The following is a 27667-nucleotide window of genomic DNA, read 5'->3' on the forward strand; positions in this document are numbered from 1 at the left end:
GTGAAAACGGGTGCACCCCATTAGATGCACACCAGTGGGGAACCCTTTTCCACTTTAATTTGTACGTTTTCACCGTAGAAGGAGCCCTCGCCTGAGCTAAAATGTCTCTACAGTCCTGTGGAATATCCAAATGGGCAAATTCACAGTGCTCAGGTTCCAAGCTGATAAGCTCAGTGAGGAGGGATTCGGATGACAAATTTTCCCCTTGTCCATCGTGAGTAGATCTGCACGAGGATGTAGAATGATTGGTTCGCATTGAGACAGTAGGAGTAGTTCTGAGAACCATGCCTGCCGAGGCCAACGGGGAGCTATAGAAGTAGATGGCAAGGTTGCCTCCGCATCTACCACAGAAACTCGAGGTACGAGTGGGATTGGGGGAAGAAAAAACGTAGTCAAACAGATCGTACCAGTCCATCAAAAGGCATTGCCCAGAGATCTTTTGTGGGGATGCCAGCTTGCGTAATCTCGGCATTTCCGGTTCTCTAGTGTGGCAAGGAGATCCAGCTGTGGGCGACCCAATCGTTGAAATATCCTCTCTAGAGTTGGTTGATGCAACTCCCATTCATGGGTCGATGAGGAGGACCTGCTCAGGGAATCCGCCAGGATATTGGATACCCCCGGTCGATTAACTGCTGCATATCGTGATGCGATGGTTGACAGACCAATCCCAAATCGACTGAGCTAGTCGAGACAGTTTCGGAGATTTTATCCTGCCCTGCTTGTTTATATAGTGCATGCAGGTTGTATAGTCTATCAGGACTGATTCTCCTTGGATTAAAGGATGAAAAGCTTTGAGAGCCAGCAATATATAGCCATGAGATCCAACCTGTAGAAGTGCCAGGTTTTTTGACATATTGACCATTTTCCTTTTATTGATAAAACCTCCAAATGAGCACCCCATCCTTCCAGAGAGGCGTCTGTTATTGTCATGTCTGGTACCATTGTCAGAAGAGAGATGCCTTCCGTTAGATTTAACGGTTGCGTCCACCACCTTTGCGCCAACTTCATCCGATCTGTGACGTTTACAACATCGTTTAAAGAACCTGTAACCTGGCGTTCTTGGACATCCAGTACTCCTTGGATGGGGCGTGTCTGTAATCTGTAATGAGGGATCAATGCAATGCATGATGACGCCATTTTCAGAAAGGACTTCAATATTCTTACAGAAACGGGTCTTTTTGATATGATAAGGGTTACCAGTCGGAGAATTTTTTGAAGACGGTCTTGGGAGAGAAGTGCCCTTGCTGACACTGTCTAAAGTTGCTCCCAGAAAACCCGTGCGATGAGAAGGCAGTACATGGGACTTTGTGGTATTTATGGAGAGCCCTAAGGCGCGAAAACACCTCCTGTCAAAGATGTGTGTGTTGTAGAAGTTGAACTTTCGATTGTGATTTTAGGAGATAGTCGTCCAGAAATGGAAAGATCTGAACACCCTGGAACGTAGGACGCTACCACAGGGGCTAGCACCCTTGTAAACCCTCGAGGGGCCGAGCGTAGTCCGAATGGTAAACTTTGAACTGGAAAATCCCCTCGACCCACTCGAAAACGAGGAAATTTCCGATGTCGTCGTAGTATGGAGATATGTAAATATGCATCTTGGAGGTCGATTGTTTCCATGAAATCTCCTTGTGAAAATAATCGCAAGATCTCTACATGCGTTCGCCTACGAAAAGAATGTTTCTTTAGATACCTGCTGAGAGCCCTCAGATCTAGAATGGGCTTCCATTCCCCCTTCCTTTTGGTGATAAGGAAGAATCGGGAATAAATCCTTTCCCGCTTTTGAAATCTTGGTACTACTCCTATGGCTCCCTTGTGTTATAGAAATTGAACTTGTTGTAACAGTTCTTTGATATGAGCCGGTGGCAGTCCGGTAGGTGGTGTGGGTGGAGGGAATTCGATGAACTCCAAAGTGTGACCTCTTGCTATAATTTCCAAAACCCAACGGTTCCTTGTATGGAGGACCATTGAAAATAGTACCGATAGATTCGATCTCCAATTTTCTGGGACTGATGGAAGTCATGTCTCTTAGGAGTGTAACCCTTGTAAGAGGATTTTCCTTTATAAGTCTTGGAAGACTGCTGTTGAGAAGTTTGCTGTTGGTTAGAGGAATATCGGTTTGAACCCTGGTTATAAGGTCGATATTGATTGATTCCTCTTCAAAAATTAGAGGAGGTGCCGCGTCCGCGTGCACCCCGAAAGGGTTGTAATCAAAATTGCAATGTGCCCAGAGAGCGAGCAGTATCTGTATCTTTCTTTATCGATTGGAGAGCTTCATCCACCTGATCTCCGAATAAAACCTCTTCTTCGTCATATGCCATGGTCTTTGACGGTTCCGGCAGTTGCTCAACTAGTGTTGACATATCCGCCCATACTTGACGGTCCTAACGACCCAGGATGGCCAAAGCATTAGCCGCTCTCACCATGGTGGAAGCCATCGAAGAGAATTTTCACCCTATGGCATCCAAACGACATCCACCACGATCAGGTGGTGCAGTGATCGTAGATGCAGGGTTTCTAGCCCGGCGTTGCTCTGCCTGTGTGACTACAGAATCTGGCTCCGCTTGACCAGTGAGGCACGCTGGTGCTCCTAATGGTGATTTGTACCTTTTTCTCCAATCTAGTCACCCGTGCTGGAAGACTATGAGGCCTCCATAATCTTTTTGCCTTCCTCCCCAATAAATTCGATTATAGGGATTGTATCTGTTTGTTTAACAGGCTGATCTTTGAAATCGTACAGGAAATAATCCTTCGTTAATTTGAACGTTAGTGCTGTCCTATCCCTTAACTGGTGGAACTTGCATATCAACAGGTGGTGAGTCACCAGGTAGCACCGGAGAGGGAGATGGTGTTTGGGCATGATAGTTATCCCACTCCGCCATACCATCATCATCATCATCATCATCATCGCCACCATCATCGAGAATCTCACCATCCTCCCTGTCCTGAGGAATTTCTTCTTCTTCTTCAGTATCATGAGGAGGTACTGTCCAAGTTGAAGAATGTCTCAGCGGTACTGTAGGTATTACCACAGAAAGTATTGGAGCCGGTACCGGTTCCGATATAGTTGTTGGCACCACTGGAGTAAGCGGAACCACAGACACTTGTGGTGATAAAGGAAAAAAACCGCCGATTATAGTTGTCACAACCAATTCAGCTAAACTTTCTTCTGAATCTTGATCTGAGTCAGTGGTAAAACAATGGTGAAGGAAGGCGGGAATCCTCCACCGATATAACCTCACCCGACATTTCTTGTCAAGTACTCGGTGGTAATGGTAATGAAGGAACAGCAGCAAAGGACGAAGTAGTCGCTGTATATGTCGAAGAGATTTGGATTTTTAATGACCTCTGTGCAGAAGTCGTCTTTTTTAAACCCTTATTTTTACCGATGAGACTGCAGTCGACGGGCTCTGAGGCATAGAAGGCTATGGAAGAGATCTTTGTACACGGAATCGTCTACGGAACCATCGTCGACAGAAACCACCATCGAAAGATTCATTGCCGACGGAGCCACCGTCGACGGAGCCACCGTCGACGGAGCCACCGTCGACGGAGCCACCGTCGACGGAGCCACCGTCGACGGAGCCACCGTCGACGGAGCCATCGTAGACGATGAAGCCATCTTTGAAAAAATTGGAAAGTTGAAAACATCACTAGCCTGAGAACTATGTCTCGTGGGCGACACAGCAGTATTCAAAGAAGAAGAAGTGGCAGATGTCATAGTCAGAGACGAACAAGTTACTTACCTTCGGTAACGCTTTTTCTGGTGGATACAGTATCTGCCTGTGGATTCCTCACCTTGTGAATATCCCCTGCGCCAGCAACATTCGGAAACTTTTGTAGCAGTCCACGCCGATGGGGTCGAAGATGACGTCACAGAGGCACGGCTCCGCTCGCGACTCCACTGACGTCACCGGCTCCATAAGAAGACCTCGTCGGCGTGATGACGTCAGTTCCGCCCCTTTTTTCCGTGCCTTCGAGGCACACGGACGGACTGACAGCAATATGTACATAAACAGCATACACAGTACACAATATGCATATCAACACACACAGTGCGGAGAAGAAACATCAAAGCACTAGAAATAACCCAATGTCCTTGACAGTCATAAATACATTTGAAATCATCCATAGAATTACCGTCATAGAGTCACTGGTATAGAAGGATGGACAACGGGGAGGCGGGTGGGTCAGTGAGGAATCCACAGGCAGATACTGTATCCACCAGAAAAAGCGTTACCGAAGGTAAGTAACTTGTTCTTCTGATGGATACATCTGCCAGTGGATTCCTCACCTTGTGAATAGATTCCACAGCAGTCCCCACTCCCGGAGGAGGGTGTCCATCCCCCTATACCAGAAAATCCTGAAGGACGGAACGGGCAAAATGTCCGTCCCTCCTCACCTCAGAGTCTAAACAATAATGTTTTGCAAAGGTGTGAAGGGAGGCCCAAGTTGCCGCCCTACAAATGTCCTCCACAGGAACACCCCTAGACAAAGCAGAGGTAGAAGACTTTGCTCTAGTGGAATGAGCTCTTAAACCCTCCGGAGGCTCCTTACCAGCTAGGGAGTAGCAGATCTTGATGCATAGCACAATCCATCTTGAAAGGGTGCGCTTGTGCACCGCACGACCCTTTCTGCAGCCAGCAAAGCCCACAAAGAGCTGGTCATCAATCCTGTAGTCCTTAGTCCTGTCCAGGTAAAAGCTCACCGCCCTCTTAGGGTCCAAGCGGTGAAGTCTCTCCTCCTCCTTGGAAGGGTGAGGGGGAGGATAAAAGGTAGGAAGGGTAATGGACTGCCCCAGATGGAAGGGAGTTACCACCTTAGGCAAAAACGCAGCCCTGGTCCGGAGAACCATTCGTTCAGCATGCACAGTCAAGAATGGGGGTTTTGAACTAAGAGCTTGAAGCTCACTCACTCTCCTTGCCGAGGTGATTGCAACGAGGAAAACCGTCTTAAAAGACAACAGTCTCAAGGGACACTTATGTAAGGGCTCGAAAGGAGAACCCATAAGATAAGTCAGTACAAGGTTTAAGTCCCACTGAGGTACAATAAAGGGAGTAGGAGGAAATTTATTCGTAAGGCCCTTGAGAAACCTAAGCACAATAGGTGATTTAAATAAGGACGGCTGATCCGGCAGGCATAAGAAAGCCGACAAAGCAGATAAATATCCTTTTACAGTAGCCACAGCAAAGCCTTGCTGAGCAAGTGAAAGGGCAAACTGTAAAATATTAGACAAACGAGCCTTCAAGGGATCAATTGACCTCTCTCCGCACCAGAGAACGAATTTAGACCATCTATAGGAGTATATGGATTTGGTGGAGTGTCGCCTGGCCGATAAAATAACATCCACCACATCTGACGGGAGAGAGAAAGAATTCAGGTTGCCCCGTTCAATCTCCAGGCATGAAGGTGTAAGCTCCGGAGGTGGGGGTGTAGAACCTGCCCCTCCGACTGCGAGAGGAGGTCTGCCCTCAGAGGGAGACGGAGCGGAGGGCACGAGGAGAGGTGGAGAAGATCTGTGTACCACACCCTTCTTGGCCAATCCGGGGCGATCAATATAACTTGGGCCCGGTCTTGGCGAACCTTCCTCAGAACCCGAGGAATCAAGGGTATGGGAGGAAACGCGTAAAGGAGTCGAGAGCCCCAACTCAACTGAAACGCGTCTCCCAACGCCCCCTGCATCGGATACTGGAGACTGCAGAACGACAGGCAGTGCGCGTTCTCGAAAGTGGCAAACAGATCCACCCGAGGAGTTCCCCACGTCCGAAAGACGTGACGAACCACCTCCGGATGGAGCCTCCACTCGTGGTCGGCAGAGAACTGCCGACTGAGACTGTCCGCACGAACGTTCAGCACCCCGGCCAGATGATTTGCCATCAGACAAATCCGATGGTCCTGAGCCCAGGACCATAGACGCAGGGCCTCTCTGCACAGACAAAGAGACCCCACTCCTCCCTGCTTGTTTATATACCACATCGCGGTAGTGTTGTCCGTCAGAACCTGAACAGACTGACCGCGAAGGGAAGGGAGGAAGGCCTTGAGCGCCAAGCGTATCGCCCGTAACTCCAAAAGGTTGATGTGAAGCAACCTTTCCTCTGGAGACCAAAGACCCTTGATCTCCAGATCCCCCAGATGAGCACCCCACCCTAAAGTGGATGCATCCGTTATCACCGTGGCCACCGATGGAGGTAGATGGAAGGGCTTCCCTTGGGACAGATTGCCCTCCACGCTCCACCAAGACATCTCCGCTGCAGCTTCTCTGGAGATCCTCACAGACTCCCTGAGATCTCCCTTGTGCTGATACCACTGCTTGCGGAGGCACCACTGGAGCGCCCTCATGTGCCAGCGTGCATGGTTGACCAACAGTATGCAGGAAGCGAACAGACCGAGCAGGCGAAGGACCTTCAGAACTGGAACAACCGCTCCGCTGAAAAACAAAGGAATCATTTCCTGTATGTCGAGAATCCTTTGAGGAGGAGGGAATGCTCGACACACAGTAGTGTCCAGTACCGCACCTATGAACAGGTTGCGCTGAGAGGGCACCAGGTGAGATTTGGGCACATTGATCGAAAAACCCAATCTGTACAACAGCCGAGTTGTATCCTGCAGATGACACAGCACCTTCTCCGACGACTCCGCCTTGATCAGCCAGTCGTCCAAATAAGGGAAAACCGAAATTCCCGATCTTCTGAGATGGGCTGCCACCACTGCCATCACCTTTGTGAAGACCCGAGGTGCCGAAGTAAGACCAAACGGAAGGACCGCAAACTGATAATGTTGCGACCCTACCGTGAAACGGAGATACTTCCTGTGCGACTTCAGGATGGGGATGTGAAAATACGCATCCTGCAAGTCGAGCGACACCATCCAGTCCTCCTGATTCAGCGCCTGAAGAACCTGCGCAAGGGTGAGCATCTTGAACTTCTCCTGTTTCAGGTAAAAGTTCAGGATTCTGAGGTCTAGAATCGGACGCAATCTGCCGTCCTTCTTCGGGATCAGAAAATACCGGGAGTAGCATCCCTGACCCCTCTCCTGCTCCGGAACCACCTCTATCGCCCCTTTCTGAAACAACTTCAGGACTTCTTCCTGCAGGAGAAGACGGTGGTCCTCCGAGCAAGCACCTTGGCAAGGAGGGTAAACTGGAGGGAATTCCCGAAAGGGAAGGGCGTACCCATTTTCTACAAGATCCAGAACCCAAAGGTCTGTAGTAACCGATTCCCAATCCTGTAGAAAATGGGTAAGCCGGCCCCCCACAGGACCAGCATGATCCGGAATGTCGAATCTAGGGCTGTTTTGCGGTGGTGGGAGGGGCTGAAGAAGAGGAAGAGGAGGAGGAGAGTTGACGGCCACGTGAGCGACCCCTAAGCCTTCCTCTATACCCCTTGGAGCTTTGCTGCTGCTGCTGCTGCTGCTGCTGCTGCTGGGCTGGTCTATAAGAACGAAAACTCGCCCTTCCAAAACCTCTGTACTTCTTGAAAGTACCTCTCGGCTGGGATTGAAGGCCCAACGACCTAGCCGTAGCCTTACTTTCTTTGAAGCGCTCGAGAGCAGCATCAGCCTTCTTCCCAAACAGACCAGACCCATCAAAAGGTAAGTCCAACAAGGTCGACTGGACATCCGAAGAAAATTCGGAGGACTTAAGCCATGCTCCCCTCCTGGTGGCAACTGAAGACCCCATGACCCTGGCAACTGAGTCTGCTGTATCCAAGCCACTCTGTATAACCTGGCGAGCAGCCGCCTGGGCATCCGACAGTACTTCACTGAAGCCTGCCCTATCCACCTCCGACAGCTTCGGTGCCAACTTTTTAGCTGAATCCATAAGCGCATGGATATAGCGCCCCAATAAACAAGTCGCATTAGAAGACTTTAATGCCATACTGGCTGAAGAAAAGACTTTCTTGGCCGATTGGTCCACCTTCTTGGCCTCTCTGTCCCCTGGGACCTGAGGAAACGCACCTTTTGAACGCCCAGAACAAGCAGCCTGAACGACCAGACTTTCAGGTGAAGGGTGTGATGACAAAAACTCAGGATCCCCCGGAGCCACCCTATATCTCCTTGCAACCACCTTGGACACCGCAGGAGCCGAAAAAGGCTTGCGCCACACATCCAACACAGGCTCCAATATTGCATCATTAAAAGGCAACAGTGGCTCCGACACCGCAGTTGGTGAGTGCAACACCTCAGTCAAGATGTTAGACTTGAACTCAACAGATGGCAATTGAAGGTCCAACAACTCTGCAGCCTTTCTTATCACAGCATGATAAGGAGCCACGTCTTTAGAAGGTTCATCTGAAGGAGGAGTGATCTCCCACTCCGGAGACAAATCCAACCCACTTGCCTCCTTCAATTCGTCAAACACCTCATCGGATTCGACTAATTCTCCCTCTTCAGCCTCATCCATAAGATAGCTCCTCTCCTCCAGCACTCTCTGCGCCTCTCTCCTGGAACGGATCCGCACCTGCGGCGTCGGCGGCGCCGTGATCGAATCCGACGGCGCCGGCAGAGGCGTCGAACGTGGATCAGCTGGAGCAGCCGGCGTCGAACGAAGTCGAGTCGGCGTCGGTGAAGAGGGAAGCGGCGTCGATGTCTTCGGCGCCGGCATCTGCCAAGACGGCGCCGCTGGGAAGAAAGGCATAAACGGTGCTTGAGGATAAACCTGCGGCACTCCCAGATTAAAAGCCATTGGACCCATCGGACCCATAGGTGCACCAGAGGAATACATGGCCCGTGAGAACACCCCATACATCGCATTGAGATACTGCGAGGGGTCCTGACCTGGATTAGGGAAAGCTGGATACTGGTCAGGTAACACCGGACTCGGGCCTGCCGGCGCCGACGGTGGAACTTGCGGCGTCACAGACTCACCCGGAGCCTGATCATCCTCATCCTGGGCCGGAGTCGGAGACGGAGCCGAAGGACCTGCAGGACCTGGAGAAGCCATCGGCGCCGGAGAGGACGCCGGCACCGGCGAATCAGCCGGAGCCGGAGAAAACACAGGAGAAGATGGAACGGGAGGCGAAGCCGGAACAGGAGAAGGAGACACTGACTCCCTTCGACGCCGAGCAGGCGATTTAGACTTCGACGTCGAGGCCTTGTGATGAGACGAATGCCTCCTTTTCTTCTTATGCTTCTTGCTCTTTGAAGCATGTCCCGACGTCGACTTGGAAGCCGACCTCGACCTCGACCTCGACCTGGATCTTCTTCTACCTCTTTTCTCCTTTCTCTTCATCCGGGCGATAAAGAGCTTTGCCTCTCTTTCCTTAAGAGCCTTTGAGCTCATCTTCCTGCAACACGAACATCCTTCAACATCGTGGTCCGATGACAAACACCAAACGCAGTCGTCATGCGGATCAGTAATGGACATGTGTTTGCCACATTCATGACAAGGCTTGAAACCAGACTTCCTTGCCGACATTCTCGAAGAAAAACAGAGAAACTTCGGAATAAACACAAAGTAACAGGTAAAGCTACCAGTAACGATTCCCGAAATCCGTTGGCGTCGTCGGCGCGGAAAAAAGGGAACTGACGTCATCACGCCGACGAGGTCTTCTTATGGAGCCGGTGACGTCAGTGGAGTCGCGAGCGGAGCCGTGCCTCTGTGACGTCATCTTCGACCCCATCGGCGTGGACTGCTACAAAAGTTTCCGAATGTTGCTGGCGCAGGGGATATTCACAAGGTGAGGAATCCACTGGCAGATGTATCCATCAGAAATTTTCTTCTTTTTAAGGAAAGGAGTAGGTAACTCCTGTACACTACTGCGTTTTGAGGCTGTGTGGGAACGGCCAGAAGTAAAGTTTTCTACCTCAGAAAATTACTTCATCTTTATCCTTAAGTCTCTGGAGCCACAACAAGAGACGGCCTTCCCTGTCTTTCAGAGTTTTTGTAGAAAAAATTCTACAGAATTTATATTCACCCACTTCATGGTAGGGTAAAGACAGTAAATACACTTACTGTGTGGATCTTCTGAGGATAACGTAGCTTTCCACAAAAGAACAAGGGATAAACAAAGACTTCTTACTTGAAGTCATCCTGAAGAGAAAAAACTGAGCAGAGCTCAGGGAGACTCCCTTTCACACGCCGTGCGGTAGAAAATCTGAGGTGAGGAGCTCTGAGGAGAAGGTTCTAGAGAGGAGCTGGCGCCTGATTGGCCGGAGTTCGGACTAACATAATGACAGAGATAGACTACGAATGTCTTTTTTCTCTTTCCATGTATCTCTATGGAAATTTCATATAGGGACATTCTTGATGTTATTACTTACTTATATCTCTGTTTTATATGATTACATATGTATATATATATGTATATGTATATATATATATATATATATATATATATATATATATATATATATATATATATATATATATATATATATATATATATATATATATATATATATATATATATATATATATATATATATATATATATATATATATATTATGGCTGTATATATTGCTATATTATTTACCGTGGGACTCCCACTCCGACGACGGGGAATATTCAAGCATGTGAATCTATGAAAGACACCCCAATACTGGAGAATTGCAGTGTTGCAAGAGGAACATAACATGAAACCTATCAATTAGCCCCAGTACAACTAAAGCACTGTAAGAAAAACTTTGACATCTGAACGAACAAAAATCCAGTATTTTACCACGCTAAAGTTAAGACATTCCTAATTCAATGAAAGAAAGATTTTTTTTTTGTTTTTAAAACATGCATTTGAAATTCTGAGGTACTAAGAACGCTATACTTATGTATTTAAAATGATCAGATCTTTTCAAGGGTGATGAATGATTGCTTAATAAAATAATTACATTGTCTTCTGTCACGCAGCTAGCAGTTGGAAGCTGTTCTACAAGTGTTAAAAATGTTTTTTTTAAAGTACAATAGATGGTTGGAGGTAGTACAGAAAACGAATACTTCATTTTACCTTCATAGGCTGCGCTAAAAATCCAGTAGGTTGTGTGAGGTCATTGGTAGGTAAAAACCCAGGGACATTGCGTGCAAACTCTTCGTAAACAGCCAGCTGTTTAGGGTCCACACCGCCAACCTAAGAATGAAAGGAGAGAGATGAAGTCTGCTTTACACCCTAGCACCTTCTTCACTATTTTGCTTCAGCCCCATCAGGCAGCCTCTGATAGGTCCCTTGAGGAGGAAGAACATAAAATACTTAGGACCAACTGGGGCAGAATAGAGGATACTAACGTACATTGAATTACAGTTACACAACAACAATTTGAGAAATAAGCTTACCTTAAGCCTGATCTGTTCAGGCATTCGCTCCGCCTGGTAAGTTAACACCACAGGATCACAATATCGACGCCCCTCTTGCCTCGCATGCTTCCTCAACTCAAACTCCTTTATAATAAAGAAAAAAAGTGATATGAGATTTGTGATCATCTCTATTATGGAAATCCTCAGATGAAACCAAAGAACTCACTGTAGCTAATCGTTTGTCCATTTCTGGGCCTGCCTTCTCGACTGCAGTCTTCTGGATAAAACAGCATGCCAACTCACAGTTGTCTTGAGCAAGCTGTGCAGCTGCCTGCTCCATCATTTCTCGCTGCTGCGGGGAAGCTGCCTGTTTATCAGAGGAGACACCAATTTCCAGATTTAATATAGTACGATATATTCTATAACATGGCACAAGACATTAACCAAGTGCATATAACACAATCTGGAAACAATGCTCATCACATGCATGTCTTCCTTAATGCTAGGGTAATTACAGAAAGTTTGACGCATTCATACGTGGCTGAACAAGACTACTATAGTGGCACAATCACATGGATTAGGCGGACCACTAATCTCAAATCTAACAGATTTCAGAACAAAACAAGCACTGTGGAGGCTAGTCAGCCTCAGGACTGTACTGAAGGAATAAGCACTCTGGCCTGTGCTCAAGGAATGCAAAACAAACTATGCTTCTTGTACAAGAAAAGCTACATTGGCATTGTACAGATCATAAAGGCTGCAAAGAGAAGTGCATAATTCTCATACTTGACACTGGTCAGCATCTAAAAACTGAACAATCATTATATGGGACCATTTTGTCCCATTTGAAAATCATGAGCCAGGCTAATAAGTCAGATGAAAGCATAAGGAAAGCATTCTTAAAGTAAGGAAACGAAAATACCCACTAAATTTATAACCGCAAAAAAACAGCCACTTACCCGCAGAGCTGTGGCAAAGCTATTCTTCAGGTTGGTGGCTATGCTGATGAGCAGAGGCTCTCGACAAGTAATCATAGCCATGCCAGCAGTCAGATTTCGCATCATGTGATGGGCAGCAACCCGCATGCGTGACTCCTCTGAATCCAGTGCAAAGTCCTTTCGGACAATCTGCTCACAGGTGGTCATGGCAATTTTGATGGATCTGTCGACAACCGGATGGACAAGCTCCTGCACAGCACGTTCAATCGCCTGACGAACACATTGCTTCAACTGTGGGTGGGTTTGAAACAAGGGAATCTGTACAGGCAAAAATGTATTCAAGTAAAGACAAGACACCATCACAATTTCTTAATTTAAGAATCACACAAGCTATACTTAAAACCAGAGCCAAAGTTAATCATATCCATTATTTTCTACCACAAGCGGAAGTCTTACTGAAACATGAAATAAATAACTCTGGCCCAAAAAGGCCACTCCACTCTTCAAGAGAAACATTTAACATCTAATGTAAACATCAAGAATGTATTTTCTCTATACCATTCCAGTGCAGCAAACTGAAAGTTGGGTATAGGGTGCATCACTACGAGAGAGAAAAAGGGAAGGAGGAACACTGAATATGACGGCTAGGGAGGGGGAAGGTTTACATTTTCTTATAAATACGCTATTAATACAACAAGCATGGATGGTGGGAGAAGCAGTTGCAAGATCAAGGACTGGACAACGTTGTTGGTTGTTGTATGTAAGTGTAGGAAGTTGGCTTGGAATATACTATACCAAAGTAAGGTATAGTGAGCACAGAGTACAGTGGACCTCAAAAGGTATAGCAGAGGCTTGAGTAGATAATGTACTCTTTTGGGGTAGTGTGGTTAAGCAGTCAGGCGTATCAGAGGGTAGTGTTAAAAATTTGTTGTACACAATCAGACAAGAAATGATGTCACACTCAGACTAAATCCTGACCAATTGTATAAAAAGGTAATTCTCTTTGGTGGCGAATAGATCTAACCAAGGTTCTCCCCACTGCTGAAAGAGACCTTGCGCCACCTGAGTGAAGACGCCATTCGTGATCCAACATGCACCTGCGGCTGAGTTAGTCTGTCATGGCTTTCAGGGTACCTGCCAGGTGTTGAACCACCAAGGAAATGCCTTAACGTTCCAGCAACGTCCAGAGACGTAGAGCCTCCTGACAAAGGGTCCACAACCCCACCCACCCTGCTTGTTTCAGTACCACATGGCGGTGGTGTTGTCTGTGAACACCTGCACTACTCTCCCCTTGACAGAGGGAAGGAATGCTTTCAATGCCAGTAGGATCGCCCTGAGCACCAAAAGATTGATGTGCAGCTTGGACTCCGCCGGAGACCAGAGGCCTCTAATCTACGCCTCTCCCATGTGGCCGCCCCATCCCAGGAGGGACGCGTCAGTCACTACTGTGTGCTCCGGTTGGGGATGGGAGAGGGATCTGCCGCTGACCAAACGCAGGTCCGTGAGCCACCACTGCAAGTCCTGTGCAGTGCCCTCCGAGATCTAGACGTAGTCGGACAGGTTTCCCAGATACTGCGTCCACTGGAACTTCAGGTCCCACTGCAGAGCCCGCATATGCCATCTGGCATGATAGATCAGCAGGATGCAGGAGGCCATGAGGCCCAGCAGCCTCAGGGTCTTACTGACTATGAGAAAGTGTTATCTTTCTTGCATGGTATGCCCCCACTTTTTTCTGAATTGCTGAATGTACTTTGACGGAGTGTGCCCTGGACTCTTGCCAATCAGGTGGCCAGGGCATATGTTCCTTCGCTAAATACACAAAACCCAAATTGGCAAACCCTGGCCACATGTCAGCCCCTGGTAAATGGTACCCCAGGTACCCAGGGCCTTGTGACCAGGGAAGGCCTCTAAGGGCTGCAGCACTCATTGTGCCACCCTGAGAGAGGCCCTGTACCCTTACACACACACACTGCCCTTGCAGGCTGGGTGTCTGGGTGCAAGACAAAACAAAGTGTCGACATGGCACACATCCCCGTGTTCCATGCTCATCACCTACACTGCCATGGCATACATCAGCCACCCCTCTAGCTGGGTGCCCTATGCCAATGGTGTGGGCACAGGAGCAGGAGCCCTGTGCCCCTACAGTGCCCAGGTCCATTCCTGAGCACTAAGTGCAGTGCTGCCATTTAAGAGTACATGGTGCTGAGAGCTCGTCAAACACGAACTCCACAGCACCATAATTGCAACACTGAAGACTGAGAAGTTTGGCATCAAACTTCTCAGCACATTAAACCCACACTGATGCCAGTGTGGGATTTAATGTACCAAGCACCCCAGAGGGCATCTTAGAAATGCCCCCTAAAACCTAACCTACAATCCACGTCTGTTCTGAGGCTGCCTAGGCTGCCACACAGCAGACATGTTGCTAGACCCCTGGGTAGGAGAGCCCCTGCTCTCCTGAGCCTGCAACAATGCACATCATGGGCGAGGTGCTAAATCTCCTCCCCCAGGATGGGCAGGGGAAGCTTCAAAGACATGCCGCCTCTGTGAGCTTCCCCAGGCCACTGCAACCCCCCACTCTGGCGGGAAGCGTGGCCGGAAACCCCAAATAAGGGCAGGGGATGTGCCAGCCTGCCAACCCCACCCCTCAGGTGGGGGAGGCGAGGTGAAGCACATCTCCGGGCTCTCGCCATCTTGGAGATGGGAAGCCCTACCCTATCAGGACTAGGCTACTGCCCCCCTCCCACAGGAGAGAGGCAGGATAGGGGGTGTACCCACCCCAGGATAGGGGGTGTACCCACCCCAGGACAGGGACCCATTGGTCCCTGCCCTTCACCTACCTGTAACGCCCCTAAATCTAGTATTTAGGGGCACCCTGAACCTACCTTCCCCAGATGCCAGATTCCAAAATCCGAAGAAGAGCTAGAAGAAAGAAGACCTGCCCAGCAGCTGCTAAGAAGATGAAGACACAAACTGCTTTGGCCCCAGCCCTACCGGCCTGTCGACCCTCGAACCTGCTCCAACCCGGCATCTCTTGTGGCCAGCAACCTCACAAACCCCGGAGGACCTGGCTACCTTTTGACTCAAAGTCCCTGCGACTCCCATGAGTAGAGGCTCTACTCAAAATCTATTTCCAATCCCTGGCAGCAGCCCAGAACCGCGAACCCAGCACACTCTGCACAAGCCTGGCCTGTGCCGGAGTGAACAAAGACCACGAGGACGACCCCACGGCGACTGTGATCCCGACTCTGGCACCCAAGGACCTCCCTCGACACTCCTGAAGAAGCCTGCAGCCTCAGAACAAGGTGCCCCCCCCAACCGCGATCAACAGAGGGTAAGATTTCCCGACACCAAAAGGCACCCCTGCACCCCGCGGCCCCCTGTGCCCAATCCCGGGGTACCTACCTATCCTCCAACTACCCAACTTACCTCTCGAAGTGGTGGTGGCACCTGAAGAATCCTCGTCCCCGAGCAGTCTTTCTAAACCAGAGATATCCCATTGAAATCAATTGAGCGCCCGAAGGCTCAAAAGCACTCTGCACCCAGCCGCCCGAGTGGCCCTGGCAGTGCAACGTCTACACCTATCCACTTCCCCTGAGTAAGTGACCAGGAGCCCAGCTCCCACAGCCGCGTGGCCTGCTAGTCAGCAGCCACCAACCAAGGCCCCCCCTATCCCTCATAGGATAACATTGGGCCTAACTCTCTCTGCACCCGGCCGCCCTAGTGCCGCTGGGAGTGAACCAACTGTACCTACCTGACCCTGGGGGACCCCTGAGTCTATGCCCAAAACCTCAACTCTGCCAGTCAAGTACTTATCTTTAAAGCGATAACTCAATTTTCTTCATAGGGCAACATTGACTGGCCTTTTCCTGAAATTTCTTCTAAGTGTGGACTTTTCAAAACTAAAAATATTCACCAAAAATCAGCTGAGTAACGAAAACGAAAATACTAGTCTTCTCTTAGGTGAGCTCTCAGTGCTGGATCTTGGTGCCCAGCACTGACTCTGAAAACTACTTACAACTGTACTTACCAGTAACCCAATTTTCTCCTATAGGAAATCATTGACTGTTTTTCTGTGAAATTTCTTCTAAGTGTCAATTTCTGCAATCTTTAAATATTCTTTAAAAATCGTATAATATCTGAAAACGCAATTACTTAACTGTTTTGAATAAAGGTCCCAGTACTGAGTCAAGGAACCAAGTACTGGATTACAAAAGGAACGAGAACATACCATACCTGTAACTTGAATTTTCTGCCATAGGGAATCATTGACTGTTTTCTATGAAATATTTTCTAAGTGTCAACTTTTAAAATAGCAAAATATTGTCTAAAAATCACAGTAATTAAGTCGACTTTTATCACTTGATTCCAAGTACTGACCCAGGACTGAATCTAGTATCCAGTCCTGGAATTCCAAAAGTAATCCTAAAAGTAATCTGTGGCAAATAACATGAAACTTCCTTTGAACTCAATGCATTTTTGTGTTTAAAATAGTGTTGCCTATTGCAACCACTTGTAACTGTTTACAAAAGTCAATTGCATATTGCAAAAGTATTTATATAAAGCATATCATTCTGAGAAAGTATATTTTAAATCCAATTGTTGGTTCTAAAATAAAACAAGCATATATTTATATAAACCTTTGGCCTAGAGTTCAGTTATTGAGTGTGTGAGACCATTTGCTGACTGAGTGTGTACAACAAATGCTTTACACTGTCCTCTGATACTGCCTTACTGCTCGACCAAGCTACCACTTTAGAGAGTAAGGTTATATCTAACTTTAGCCTCTGCCAAGCCTCTGGGGACTGTGGACTCTGTACACCCTGTAACTATTTGGGAACAGTATATACAGAGCCACTTTCTCACAAGAGCCTAGGATGGTGTGACTGTAAAGCTCCCATAGATTTTGCCGTATCGGTGTACTTCATTTTCTCAAGGGCAACGTCTAAGTTTGGGCCAAAGAGATGTTCTTGGTCAAAAGGGTGGTTAAGGATAGAAGCCTGTACCTCTGGTTTAAAACCGGAAATCCGCAGCCAGGCATGCCTACAGAGGATGACGCTGGTGTTAATTGCCCTAGAGGCGGTGTATGCAACATCGAGAGCACAGTGTATGGAGGTGATGATTTTACCCTCCTGGATTACCTCGTTGGCTCTATTCTTGTACTTGTCAGGGAGGTGTTGCATGACTGCTTCTAGCTCATCATAATGTGCCCTGTCGTATCGTACTTAAAGCGCTTGTGTGTTTGCAATGCGCCACATGTTGGCCGCCTGATATGCTGTTCGCTTGCCAGAGGCATCTAGGAGTTTGGACTCCTTATCAGGTAGTGGTGCCTCGCCTGATGCCTGGGAGTTTGCACGTTTCCTTGCAGTAGAGACTACGAGGGAGTCTAGTGGTGCGGGCCGTCTGATGTAGGTGAGGTCTGTAGGGGCGGCCTTATATTTCTTTTCGATGCGAGGGTTGATGACCCTGGCTCTGACCGGGTCTTTAAAGACCTCTGGCGCGTGTTTGAAAACACCTTTAAGCATGGGCAGAATGGAATTGGACCTGTGGCTGGTATCAAGTGTCTAGGAGGAAGTCCTCCTCCACAGGGTCTGTATGGAGATCAAATCCGTGGTAGTGTGCAGCCCGATGTAGCAGTTGGTTAAACCCCATAGTGTCTTCTTGGGGGGGGGGGGGCGGTCTTGAAGGGTAAAGGTCGTCCTGCGGGACGTTAGGGATGTCTGGGATGTTGTAGTCGTCCCATGGGTCTGGGAAGTCTGTAGGAGTGGGGTCTCCTGTGGGTTGGTCATGGGGTGTGGGGGAATGATGAGGCAGGGGAGGTGGTGGAGGAGGAGGAGGAGGCGAGTGTAGTCTCAAAGGGGAGGTACCAAAGTCTATTTTCTTTGGAGGTGGAGCCGGGGAAGGCTTATCCAGCGGTCTCTTTTTGATGCTGAGCATCAAATGTCCAGTTTTAGGGTCTTTAGTAAAAGTTTTTTGGAGTGGATCGGGCCGAAACAGTTCCTCTGTGAGAGGCCGATCCGTCGGCTCCAAAGTGTCTGAGCCGTTGGTTTCTTAGTCTTGGAATCATTAGTTCGTTGTTTTGAACTCTGTGGTTTAGACATGTCCGGTTGTTTCCTCGGTTCAGAGATGGCTTTCGGCTTCGAGGAGTGGGTGTCAATAGTTTTGGATATTTTGCTCGGTTCCCTAGATGGCGTCGGTACCAAGGAGCTAGTTGGTGTCTTCGGCGCAGAGTGTTTCGGTGTGGAGCTTGGCGCGGAGAAAGCCATTTTCTTTTCGGTGCGGAGTGTTTCTCAGCACCGACGGCAGGCTGACTCGAGCCAGAGCTCCCAGAAGGCCTGATGGGCTTCTTAACCGGGCCAGAAAGTGAGGTATGTGAAGCAGTGTCTTTGGACCTGCCTAGGCCTGAGGGTGAAGGCGTGACAGAAGCCTTATTCAATGCCATTGAGGGTGGGGATCGATAGTAGTACTCTCGCCCCTCTGTGGCGGAGTGATGTCCTCGACATCTGAGTCGTCTGCTTCGGAGGCGCTGACGAGGCTCTCTTTGGTGTGCTGGTTCTCGGGAACATCGACGCCTTCTTCGAAGAGGTCATCGGGGATTGCAGTTGACGCGTGTGCCATGGTTCTCCTCACTCTTTGGTCTCGAATAGTCTTCTTGGACCGGAAGGATTTGCACGCCGGACAGTCTTGAGCCTCGTGTTCTTGGGAGAGGCAGAGGTTGTACACCTCATGGAGATCGGTGCGGGGAAATTTGGACCAACATCGAGGACACTTCTTAAATGGAGTCCTTTCCATGAGCCAGGACCAGAGCTGAGGTAGGCCCGAAGGCCTGCGTCAACGCCTGGAATCAAAGTTTATCGATGAGTCGCGTTGAGTGGGGAGATCACGATCGAGAACAATACCGCGGAAGGGAAGGATTGCGCGCCGATGAGAAGAACTAACTGGAAACGGTTCAGAACCGGAGCGCGAACAACATCAGAGCCGGATGGCGGAAAAAAACAATCTGAGGATGGAGCCGAAGCCCATGCGCAGTATGATCCAAAGGAGGAGTCACATACCTTGTGACTTCCAAAGACTTTCCAAAAAGAAAAACAACTGCAAACATCCCTGCCCAACACCAGATGGCGATCTATGCACAGTGTTTAATCTGCAGCTCATATCCCTCGAACAGGAGGTTTAGAAGAAAGAGCCTGGAGCTCACTCCCTCTTCTGGCAGAGGTGATGGCAACCAGGAAAGCAGTCTTGAGAGTCAGAAGACGAAGAGGACAGTTATGAAGTGGCTCAAAGGGAGCGCACATCAGATAGGTTAACACTAGATTCAAGTCCCACTGAGGCATTACAAAGGGAACACGAGGAAACATGTGAGTAATGCCTTTCAATAATCTATTGACAACAGGGGACTTGAAAAGAGAAGGCTGATCAGGAAGCCTCAAGAAGACTGAAACAGCTGAAAGATATCCCTTGATGGTGCCCAGAGCAGAGCCCTGCTGGGCCAGGGAAAGAAGAAAGAGGAGAACCTCAGGAAGAGGGTCAGAAAGGGGATCCACAGCCTTTGCTGTGCACCATGCCACAAATTTGTTCCACCTGCAGGCGTATACCGTTTTAGTGGAGGGACGACTGGCTGCAAGAATGACATCACAGACTTCAGGAGGCAAGTCAAATGGCATCAACTGCCGCCGCTCAATCTCTACGCATGGAGGTGGAGGCTGGACAGGTTCGGGTGTAGGACCGTCCCCGGCTGCTGCGACAGAAGGTCCTCCTGAAGAGGCAGTCGAATCGGGGGATCGATTGACAGACTGAGTAGCTCGGGATACCAGTATCTTCGTACCCAATCCGGAGCCACCAGGATGACTTGGGACCGGTCGCGCCTTATCTTCAGCACTCTGGGCAGAAGAGGTATAGGCGGAAAGGCGTATAACAGGCCCCAACTCCACTCACGACGAAAAGCGCCTCTGAGCGAGTGCCACCTTGGAAATTCCAAAGCGCAGAACTGATGACATTGCGCGTTCTCTTCGGTGGCGAATAGATCTAACCAAGGCTCTCTCCACTGCTGAAAGAGACCTTGCGCCACGTACGAGTTCAGACGCCATTCGTGATCCATCATGCACCGGCGGCTGAGTTCGTCTGCTCTGGCGTTCAGAGAGCCCGCCAGATGTTGAACCACCAGGGTGACGCCCTGGTGTTCCAGCCATGTCCAGAGGCGCAGAGCCTCCTGACAAAGGGTCCACGACCCCACCCCGCCCTGTTTGTTGCAATACCACATGGCGGTGGTGTTGTCCGTGAACACCTGCACGACACTTCCCCGGACAGAGGGAAGGAAGGCTTTCAGTGCAAGTCGGATCGCTCGCAGCTCCAACAAGTTGATGTGGAGGCGAGACTCCGCCGGAGACCAGAGGCCTCTGATCTCCGCCTCTCCCATATGGCCACCCCATCCCAGGAGGGACGCATCCGTCACTACGACATGCTCCGGTAGGGGTGGGGAGAGGCTCTTGCCTGTGACCCAATCGCGGTCCGTGAGCCACCACTGCAACTGCTGTGCAGTGCCCTCCGAGATCAAGACATGGTCGGACAGGTTGCTGTGATGCTGGGCCCACTGAAACTTCAGGTCCCACTGCAGAGCCCGCATGCACCGCCTGGCGTGATGCACTAGTAGGATGCAGGAGGCCATCAGCCCCAGAAGCCGCAACACTAGCCTGACCGAAACCCAGGATAGAGGCCGAAAGATGGGAATCAGGGCCTGTATATCCCGGACCCGCTGCTCCGGTGGATGAACCCGGAACTGCGCTGAATCGAGAACCGCTCCGATGAAGAGGAGCTTCTGAGAGGGGCTCTGGTGTGACTTCGGCACGTTGATGGAAAACCCCAGCAAATGCAGGAGATCCGCCGTAGTCTGGAGGTGGGAGACGACTGCCTGGGGCGAGCCCTCCTTCAACAACCAGTCGTCGAGATAGGGGAAGACTGGAACCCCTGATCTGCACAGATGAGCCGCGACCACAGCCATCACTTTCGTGAACACCCGAGGGGCACTGGTAAGGCCGAAGGGGAGCACGGTGAACTGAAACTGCTCCTGACCCACCGTGAACAGCAGGTAACGCCGGTGGGCCGGCTGGACGGGGATGTGGAAATATGCGTCCTGCAAGTCCAACGCTACCATCCAGTCTCCAGGGTCTAGGGCAGCTAGAACCTGAGCCAAAGTCAACATTTTGAACCGTTCCTTCCGGAGGAAGGCATTGACGTTCCGGAGGTCCAAGATAGGGCGTAGGCCCACTTTGCCCTTCTTGGGAACCAGAAAGTAGTGGGAATAACAACCACGACCTACTTCTGGGCTCGGAACGCGCTCGACGGCCCCCTTGGCCAAGAGGGCCGAAACTTCCTCGTGGAGAAGATTCAAATGATCCCCCGAGATACGGTGGTGCTGCGGTGGCATGGCTGGAGGGGTCGTCTCGAAGGGGAGAGAGTAGCCCCTTCGGACGATTTGCAGCACCCACCTGTCCGATGTGATGGACCGCCAGTGGAGCAGGTGATGGCGAACTCTGCCGCCCACTGGCGTGGAATGGGCCTGAAAGCTCAGACTAGGAAGGCTTTGAGGCAGATGCTGCCGGGGTGAATGTGGACTGACCGCGTCGTCCTCCAGTACCGCCTCGGCGGAAACCACCTCCGCGTGCAGGTTGGTTCTGCGGCCGGTGGCTAGGCGGACGTGAGGAGGAGCCCCTTCCTTGGCCACGAAAGGAGTGAAAAGCGGAAGTGTGTGGCCGCGGGGCCGAGAGGCCCAAGGACGTGGCCGTAGCCCGGGAGTCCTTGAAGCGAGCCAGCGCACTGTCCGCTTTGTCACCAAAAAGGCGAGCGCCATCAAAAGGCATGTCCATGAGGGTGCTCTGGACATCCCCTGAAAAGGACGTGGACCGCAGCCAGGCGTGACGTCGAAGCGCCACCGTGGTAGAAATCGCCCTACCCAGTCCGTAGTGTCAAGCCCACATCGGATTGCATGGCGCGCTGCATCTCTCCCATCGGCCAGGGCCGAGAAAGCCGCGCCCGGGCCTCCTCCGAGCACAGTGGCAGCACGTCCTCCACCGCATCTCACAGAGAGTGGGAATAACGGTCCAAGAGACAGGCGGTGTTCAAAGACCGCAGGCCCAAACTGAGCGAAGAGAACAGCTTCTTACCAAACGGTTCTAGTCTCTTGGAATCCCGGTCCGGAGGAGCGGACGGGAAGGAGGATTGGGAGGTAGAGGCCTGGATAACCAGACTCTCGGGGTGGGGTGTTGGGACAGGAAACTGGGGTCGCGCGGAGCAGGGCGGTGGCGCCTGGCAACGTTCCTATCCACAGGAGGGACTGTGGAGGGCTTCGACCAGGTGCCCTGCAGAACGTCAGTGAGGGCCTCATTGAATGGCAGCAGAGGCTCAGTGGAGCATGCGGCAGACTGAAGCACCTCAGTGAGGATGTTAGTCCACATGTTGTAACGCTTTTAGTCCTCACAGCCACGGCAGGCAGCTCGAGCCCAAGGGCTTCGGCCACCTTGCGCAGCACCACAGAAAAGGCTGCACCCTCCTCCGAAGCAACAGTCGGAGGAGAGATGAATCCAGTGTCTGGTGAGGTATCCAACCCACTGGCCTCCCCCAGTTCATCTGCCCAGTCCTGTGCAAGGTGGCTCTGAAGTGCCATAGGGTCATCAGACCCCTCCCAGTCGCCCCCGTCATCCGATTCCGGTAAACAGGAGGAATGATCGGAGCCGGTCGATAGACAATATGTGTCTCTAGCGGCGTCGGATGCGACGTCTGGCGGCGCCGCATCGGCGTCGTGACCGGACAGGGGCTGAACCGGGGATCGACGTCGACCGGAGCCGGCGTCGGGGGTGGTATCAGTGTCGGCGGAGGCGGCGTAACGAGGGGGCCCAGGCTCGGGCCCTCGGGGACCTGCGGCGTCTGGGCCGGAGCCTCCAACGGCACCAGGGCCGGAGCCGCCGGCATGCGAGGTCGCCCAGTCGAGTCCGCGGGGCCCGAAGGCGCGCCAGCGGGCGTCGACAGCGGGGCCAGGCTCCTCATGGCCAAGAGGAAGGCACTGACCTCCGCCGGCGTCGCGTCAGTCCCAGGGACCGTAGGGTATGGGGACTTGCGCGGGGGTGGAACCACCCGGACCCTCGGCCGAGTCGCGCGACCGGCGAGGGGAGTCTGAAGAGCGGTGTCGCTTCTTGGACTTCCTCGACTTACCCGAAGACTTCGAGCCAGACGAGTGACCATGTCGAGTGCGGCTCCGCGACCGATCCTTGGACCTCCTCCTGGACCGGGATCGAGAGCGACGCGGAGCCGAGTGGCGAAGCTCAAGAAGCTTTCGAGGTCAGGGCCATACAGACGGAGCACGACGCCGCATCGTGGTCAAGGCCCAAGCAGCACAGGCACCGGCGGTGATGATCGGTCACCGACATCAGTCGGTGACACTCGTCGCAGGCCTTGAAACCAGGCATCCTACCGGCACCAGAGTCGAGAATTGACCAAAAAGAGTCAAAAAAGTTAGTCAAAAATTGACTAAAGGGGTAGCTCTCCCGGATCTGCGCTTACTGGCGCGGAAAAAAGAAGAACTGACGTCAGCGCGCGAGGGCGGCGTCTAAGTACTCAGAGGACGTCATTCCGGCGCACGACGCCGTCGACGGACGCGGAGCCGCAGACGACGCCTAGCGACGCGCAAGGGGTATTGCTGACGAAAAATCTTCCGGATCCAGTCTTACGCCTGGGGATATTCTAAGGTGAGGAATCTAACTAACGCGTTTCTTTCAGATTCTGAATGCATTTGACAATCCACCTACCGATGGAGATGTGGTTGCCCTTGTGTGGTGGAGAGAAAGAGACAAACAGTTTGGTCTTACAGAAAGGTTGTGTTCTCTCGATGTAGTAGAGTAAGGCTCGTTTGACATCTAGTGTGTGGAGAGCTCTTTCTGCAACGGTCTGTGGTTGCGAGAAGAATACTGGTAGTTCTACAGATTGGTATAGGTGAAAGGGAGAAATTACTTTAGGGAGGAATTTTGGGTTGGTACGGAGAACAACTTGGTTATGGTGCTTTGTAGAAAAGGTTCTTGAATGGTAAATGCCTGCATCTCACTGACCCTTCTGAGGGAAGTGATGGCTACGAGAAAAGCGGTTTTCCACGTTAGAAATTGAAGTTCACATTTGTGCAGTGGTTTGAAGGGAGGCCCCATTAGTCTGGTGAGAACGATATTTAGGTTCCACACAGGCGAGTGTGGCACTCTGGGGGGGGAATTATTCTTTTAAGGCCTTCCATGAAGGCTTTAATGGCAGGTACTCTGAAGAGTGAGAGATGTTGCCCGTTTTGTAGGCAAGCTGCTATGGCTGCGAGGTGCAGGCGAATGGACGTATAGGCTAGATTACACCTTTGTAGGTGGAGTAAGTAGCCTATGATGTGTTGAATGGAGACGTCTAGGGGATTATTGATGTTGTTGTGACAATAGACAACAAAACGTTTCCACTTGGCGGGGTAGCACGCTCTAGTGGTGGGTCGCCTAGCTTCCCTGAGGACGTTCATACAGTCAGGGGGAAGAATTAGATAACCGAATTCTAGGATTTCAGGAGCCAGATTGAATATGCTACTTACCAGTATGCATCTGTTCTTGGCATGTAGGGCTGCTGAAATTCATATCTGTGCATATATCGCCGCCTAGTGTTGGATCCGGATGATTGCACATTGTTGTCCTGGAAGAGTCTTCGAAGTATCACGAGATAGGTGACTCCTCCCCTGGACCATAGTGCGCACGGGCATCCTCTCCATCCTTAGATTGTTTTTCGCCATTGTGGCAGTGATGGAGTAGATACAATAAGTGATGACCATGCTATACAGTAATTCTGAGTGCAGCAGCCGCTACAGGCGCCGGGGAGGAGGGTGGGCGATATGAATGTCAGCAGCCCTACATGCCAAGAACAGATGCATACTGGTAAGTAGCATATTCAGTTTGAGGCATGTGGGCTGCTGAATTCATATCTGTGCATAGAATACACAGCAGTACCTCCTATTAGCGGCGGCTACCCGTGCCAGCTGCAGCAGTCTGAAAAAGAGTTTTGAGAACAGCCTGTCCTACAGCTGCCTGCTGTTTTGAGTGTACATCTACACAATAGTGTTTGGTAAATGTATGTATAGTGGACCATGTGGCTGCTCTACATATATCATGTAAAGGAATGTTTCCCAGGAAAGCCATGGAGGCCCCTAACTTACGTGTTGAGTGGGCTCGTGGGGGAATCGTTAATGTGCGTTTAGCTTTTTGATAGCAAATTTGAATACATTTAACGATCCATCTGGCTATACCTGCTTTGGAAATGGCGTTGCCCTTGTGTTGTGGAGAAAAGGTAACGAAAAGTTGTTTTGTTTTCCTAAAGTCCTTAGTTCTGTCTATATGGTACATGAGGGCCCTCTTTACATCTAGTGTATGGAGCATTCTCTCTGCGACATTCTGTGGATTTTGAAAGAAAACAGGCAGTGCAATAGTTTGATTCATGTGGAACTGCGATATCACTTTGGGCATGCATTTGGGGTTGGTACGTAGTACAACCCTGTTTGCGTGAACCTGTATGAATGGCTCTTGAATGGTTAGTGCCTGGAGTTCACTAACTCTTCTTAACGAAGTGATTGCCACTAGGAAGGCTACTTTCCAGGTGAGGAATTGAATCTCACATGAATGTAGAGGTTCAAAGGGTGGACCCATTAATCTGGTGTGGACCAAATTGAGGTTCCACACCGGTGCCGGTGGGTATCTTGGGGGGATTACTCGTTTAAGTCCCTCCAAGAAGGCTTTGATGGCAGGCACTCTGAATAAAGAGAGGTGCTGCCTGTTTTGGAGATAGGCTGCTATCGCGGTTAAATGGATACGTATGGAGTTGTATGCCAGATTGCATCGGTATAGGTGTAGGAGGTAACAGATGTTTTGAATGGATGCGTCCAGCGGGTTAATGTCATTGTTGTTGCAGTAAATGACAAACCTTTTCCATTTAGCCGCATAGCAAGCTCTGGTAGTGGGTCTCCTGGCCTCCTTGATGATCTCCATACAGTCAGGTGGCAGGTTTAGGTAGCCAAACTCTAGGACTTCAGGAGCCAGATCGCCAGGTTCAGCTGTTGCGGATCTGGGTGCTGAATTTCGCCATGGTTCTGCGTTAAAAGTGCGGGTTTGATCCGCAGCCTTTGATGCGGCACCACGGAAAGTTCTAGAAAGGTGGTGTACCATGGTTGGCGCGCCCATGTGGGAGCAACTAGGATGAGTGTCAGTGAGTGTTGTCGCAGTTTGCGTGCCACCAGCGGTATTAATGGCGCGGGGGAAAAGCGTACGCAAATCTGCCGGACCAGTTCATCCATATCGCATTGCCCTGTGATTGTGGATGTGGGAACCTGGCGGCAAAGATTTGGCATTTTGCGTTTGTTTGTGGCGAATAGGTCTATCTCTGGATGACCCCACTGTTGGAAGTACGGTTGGAGAACTGACGGATGTAGCTCCCACTCGTGCATCTGGTGGCTGTGTCTGCTGAGCAGATCCGCCATCTGGTTGTCCTTGCCGGGGAGGTGTTCCGCCATGAGGAATATGTTCCTCTGAATGGCCGACTTCCACATGCTCTGAGCCAGATGAGACAACTGTGGAGAGTGTGTTCCTCCCTGCTTCTGTATGTAGTACATGGCAGTCATGATGTCCGTCCGGATCAACACGACTTTGGTGCACAAGTGTACTTTGAATGCCTTCATGGCTAGGAAGATTGCCATCAGTTCCAGAACGTTGATGTGCATCTTCTTTTGTTGCGTTGTCCATAGTCCCTGCACTGTGTAATTGAGTACATGAGCTCCCCATCCCTGGAGAGACGCGTCCGCTGTCAGTATTATTTGTGGAACAGGCTCTTGCAACGGTCGGTCCTTGCAAAGGTTTTGTGGATTCCACCAATGCAGAGAGTTGTATGCCCGACCGCTCACCAACACTAGGTCTTTTAATTGCCCGTGAGCCCGATTCCATTGACGTGCCAAGCACTCCTGAAGCGGGCGCATATGTAGTCTCGCGTGCGGGACTATGAAAATGCAGGAGGCCATCATGCCTATCAACTGCATGAACACTCGCACAGGAAGGGAGTGTTGGGGTTTGAACTTTGAGATCAGCAGTTGCATGCTGTTGATCCTCACTAAATTTGGCTGAGCTGTGGCTGCCAGAGTGTTTATGGTCGCGCCCAGGTACTGTCGTACGTGTGCGGGTTGGAGATGTGATTTTGGGGAATTTAGTGAGAATCCCAGACTGTGAAGAAGGTGAATGGTGAGGGACATGTGGCTGGCACATTGCTGGGCTGACTTTGCCTGAACAAGCCAGTCGTCCAGGTAAGGGAAGACGTGAATGTGTTGTCTCCGTAGATGTGCAGCCACTGTTGCTAGGCACTTGGTAAAGACCCTGGGTGCTGTCGTTACTCCGAAGGGGAGAACTTTGAATTGATAGTGATGTCCCTGAATAGTGAACCTGAGATATTTCCTGTGCGATGGGTGTATGG

The 27667-nt window shown here is 50.5% G+C and overlaps 1 protein-coding gene across 10 annotated transcripts in view; it reads right to left on the reverse strand.

Moving 5' to 3' along the window:
* Positions 1-27667, reverse strand: part of CNOT1 (CCR4-NOT transcription complex subunit 1) — a 1579387-nt gene that overhangs the window by 638591 nt on the left and 913129 nt on the right. For all 10 annotated transcript variants that reach the window (XM_085638198.1, XM_085638193.1, XM_085638201.1 and 7 more), the window contains 4 exons: positions 12179-12475; positions 11446-11586; positions 11259-11363; positions 10936-11055 (listed from right to left, as the gene is read on the reverse strand). In XM_085638198.1, the coding sequence (XP_085494324.1) occupies positions 10936-11055; positions 11259-11363; positions 11446-11586; positions 12179-12475 (663 nt within the window). The remainder of the gene's footprint in view (positions 1-10935; positions 11056-11258; positions 11364-11445; positions 11587-12178; positions 12476-27667) is intronic.

Source organism: Triturus cristatus, chromosome 12 (assembly GCF_964204655.1).
Source record: "Triturus cristatus chromosome 12, aTriCri1.1, whole genome shotgun sequence".
NCBI lineage: Eukaryota > Metazoa > Chordata > Amphibia > Caudata > Salamandridae > Triturus > Triturus cristatus.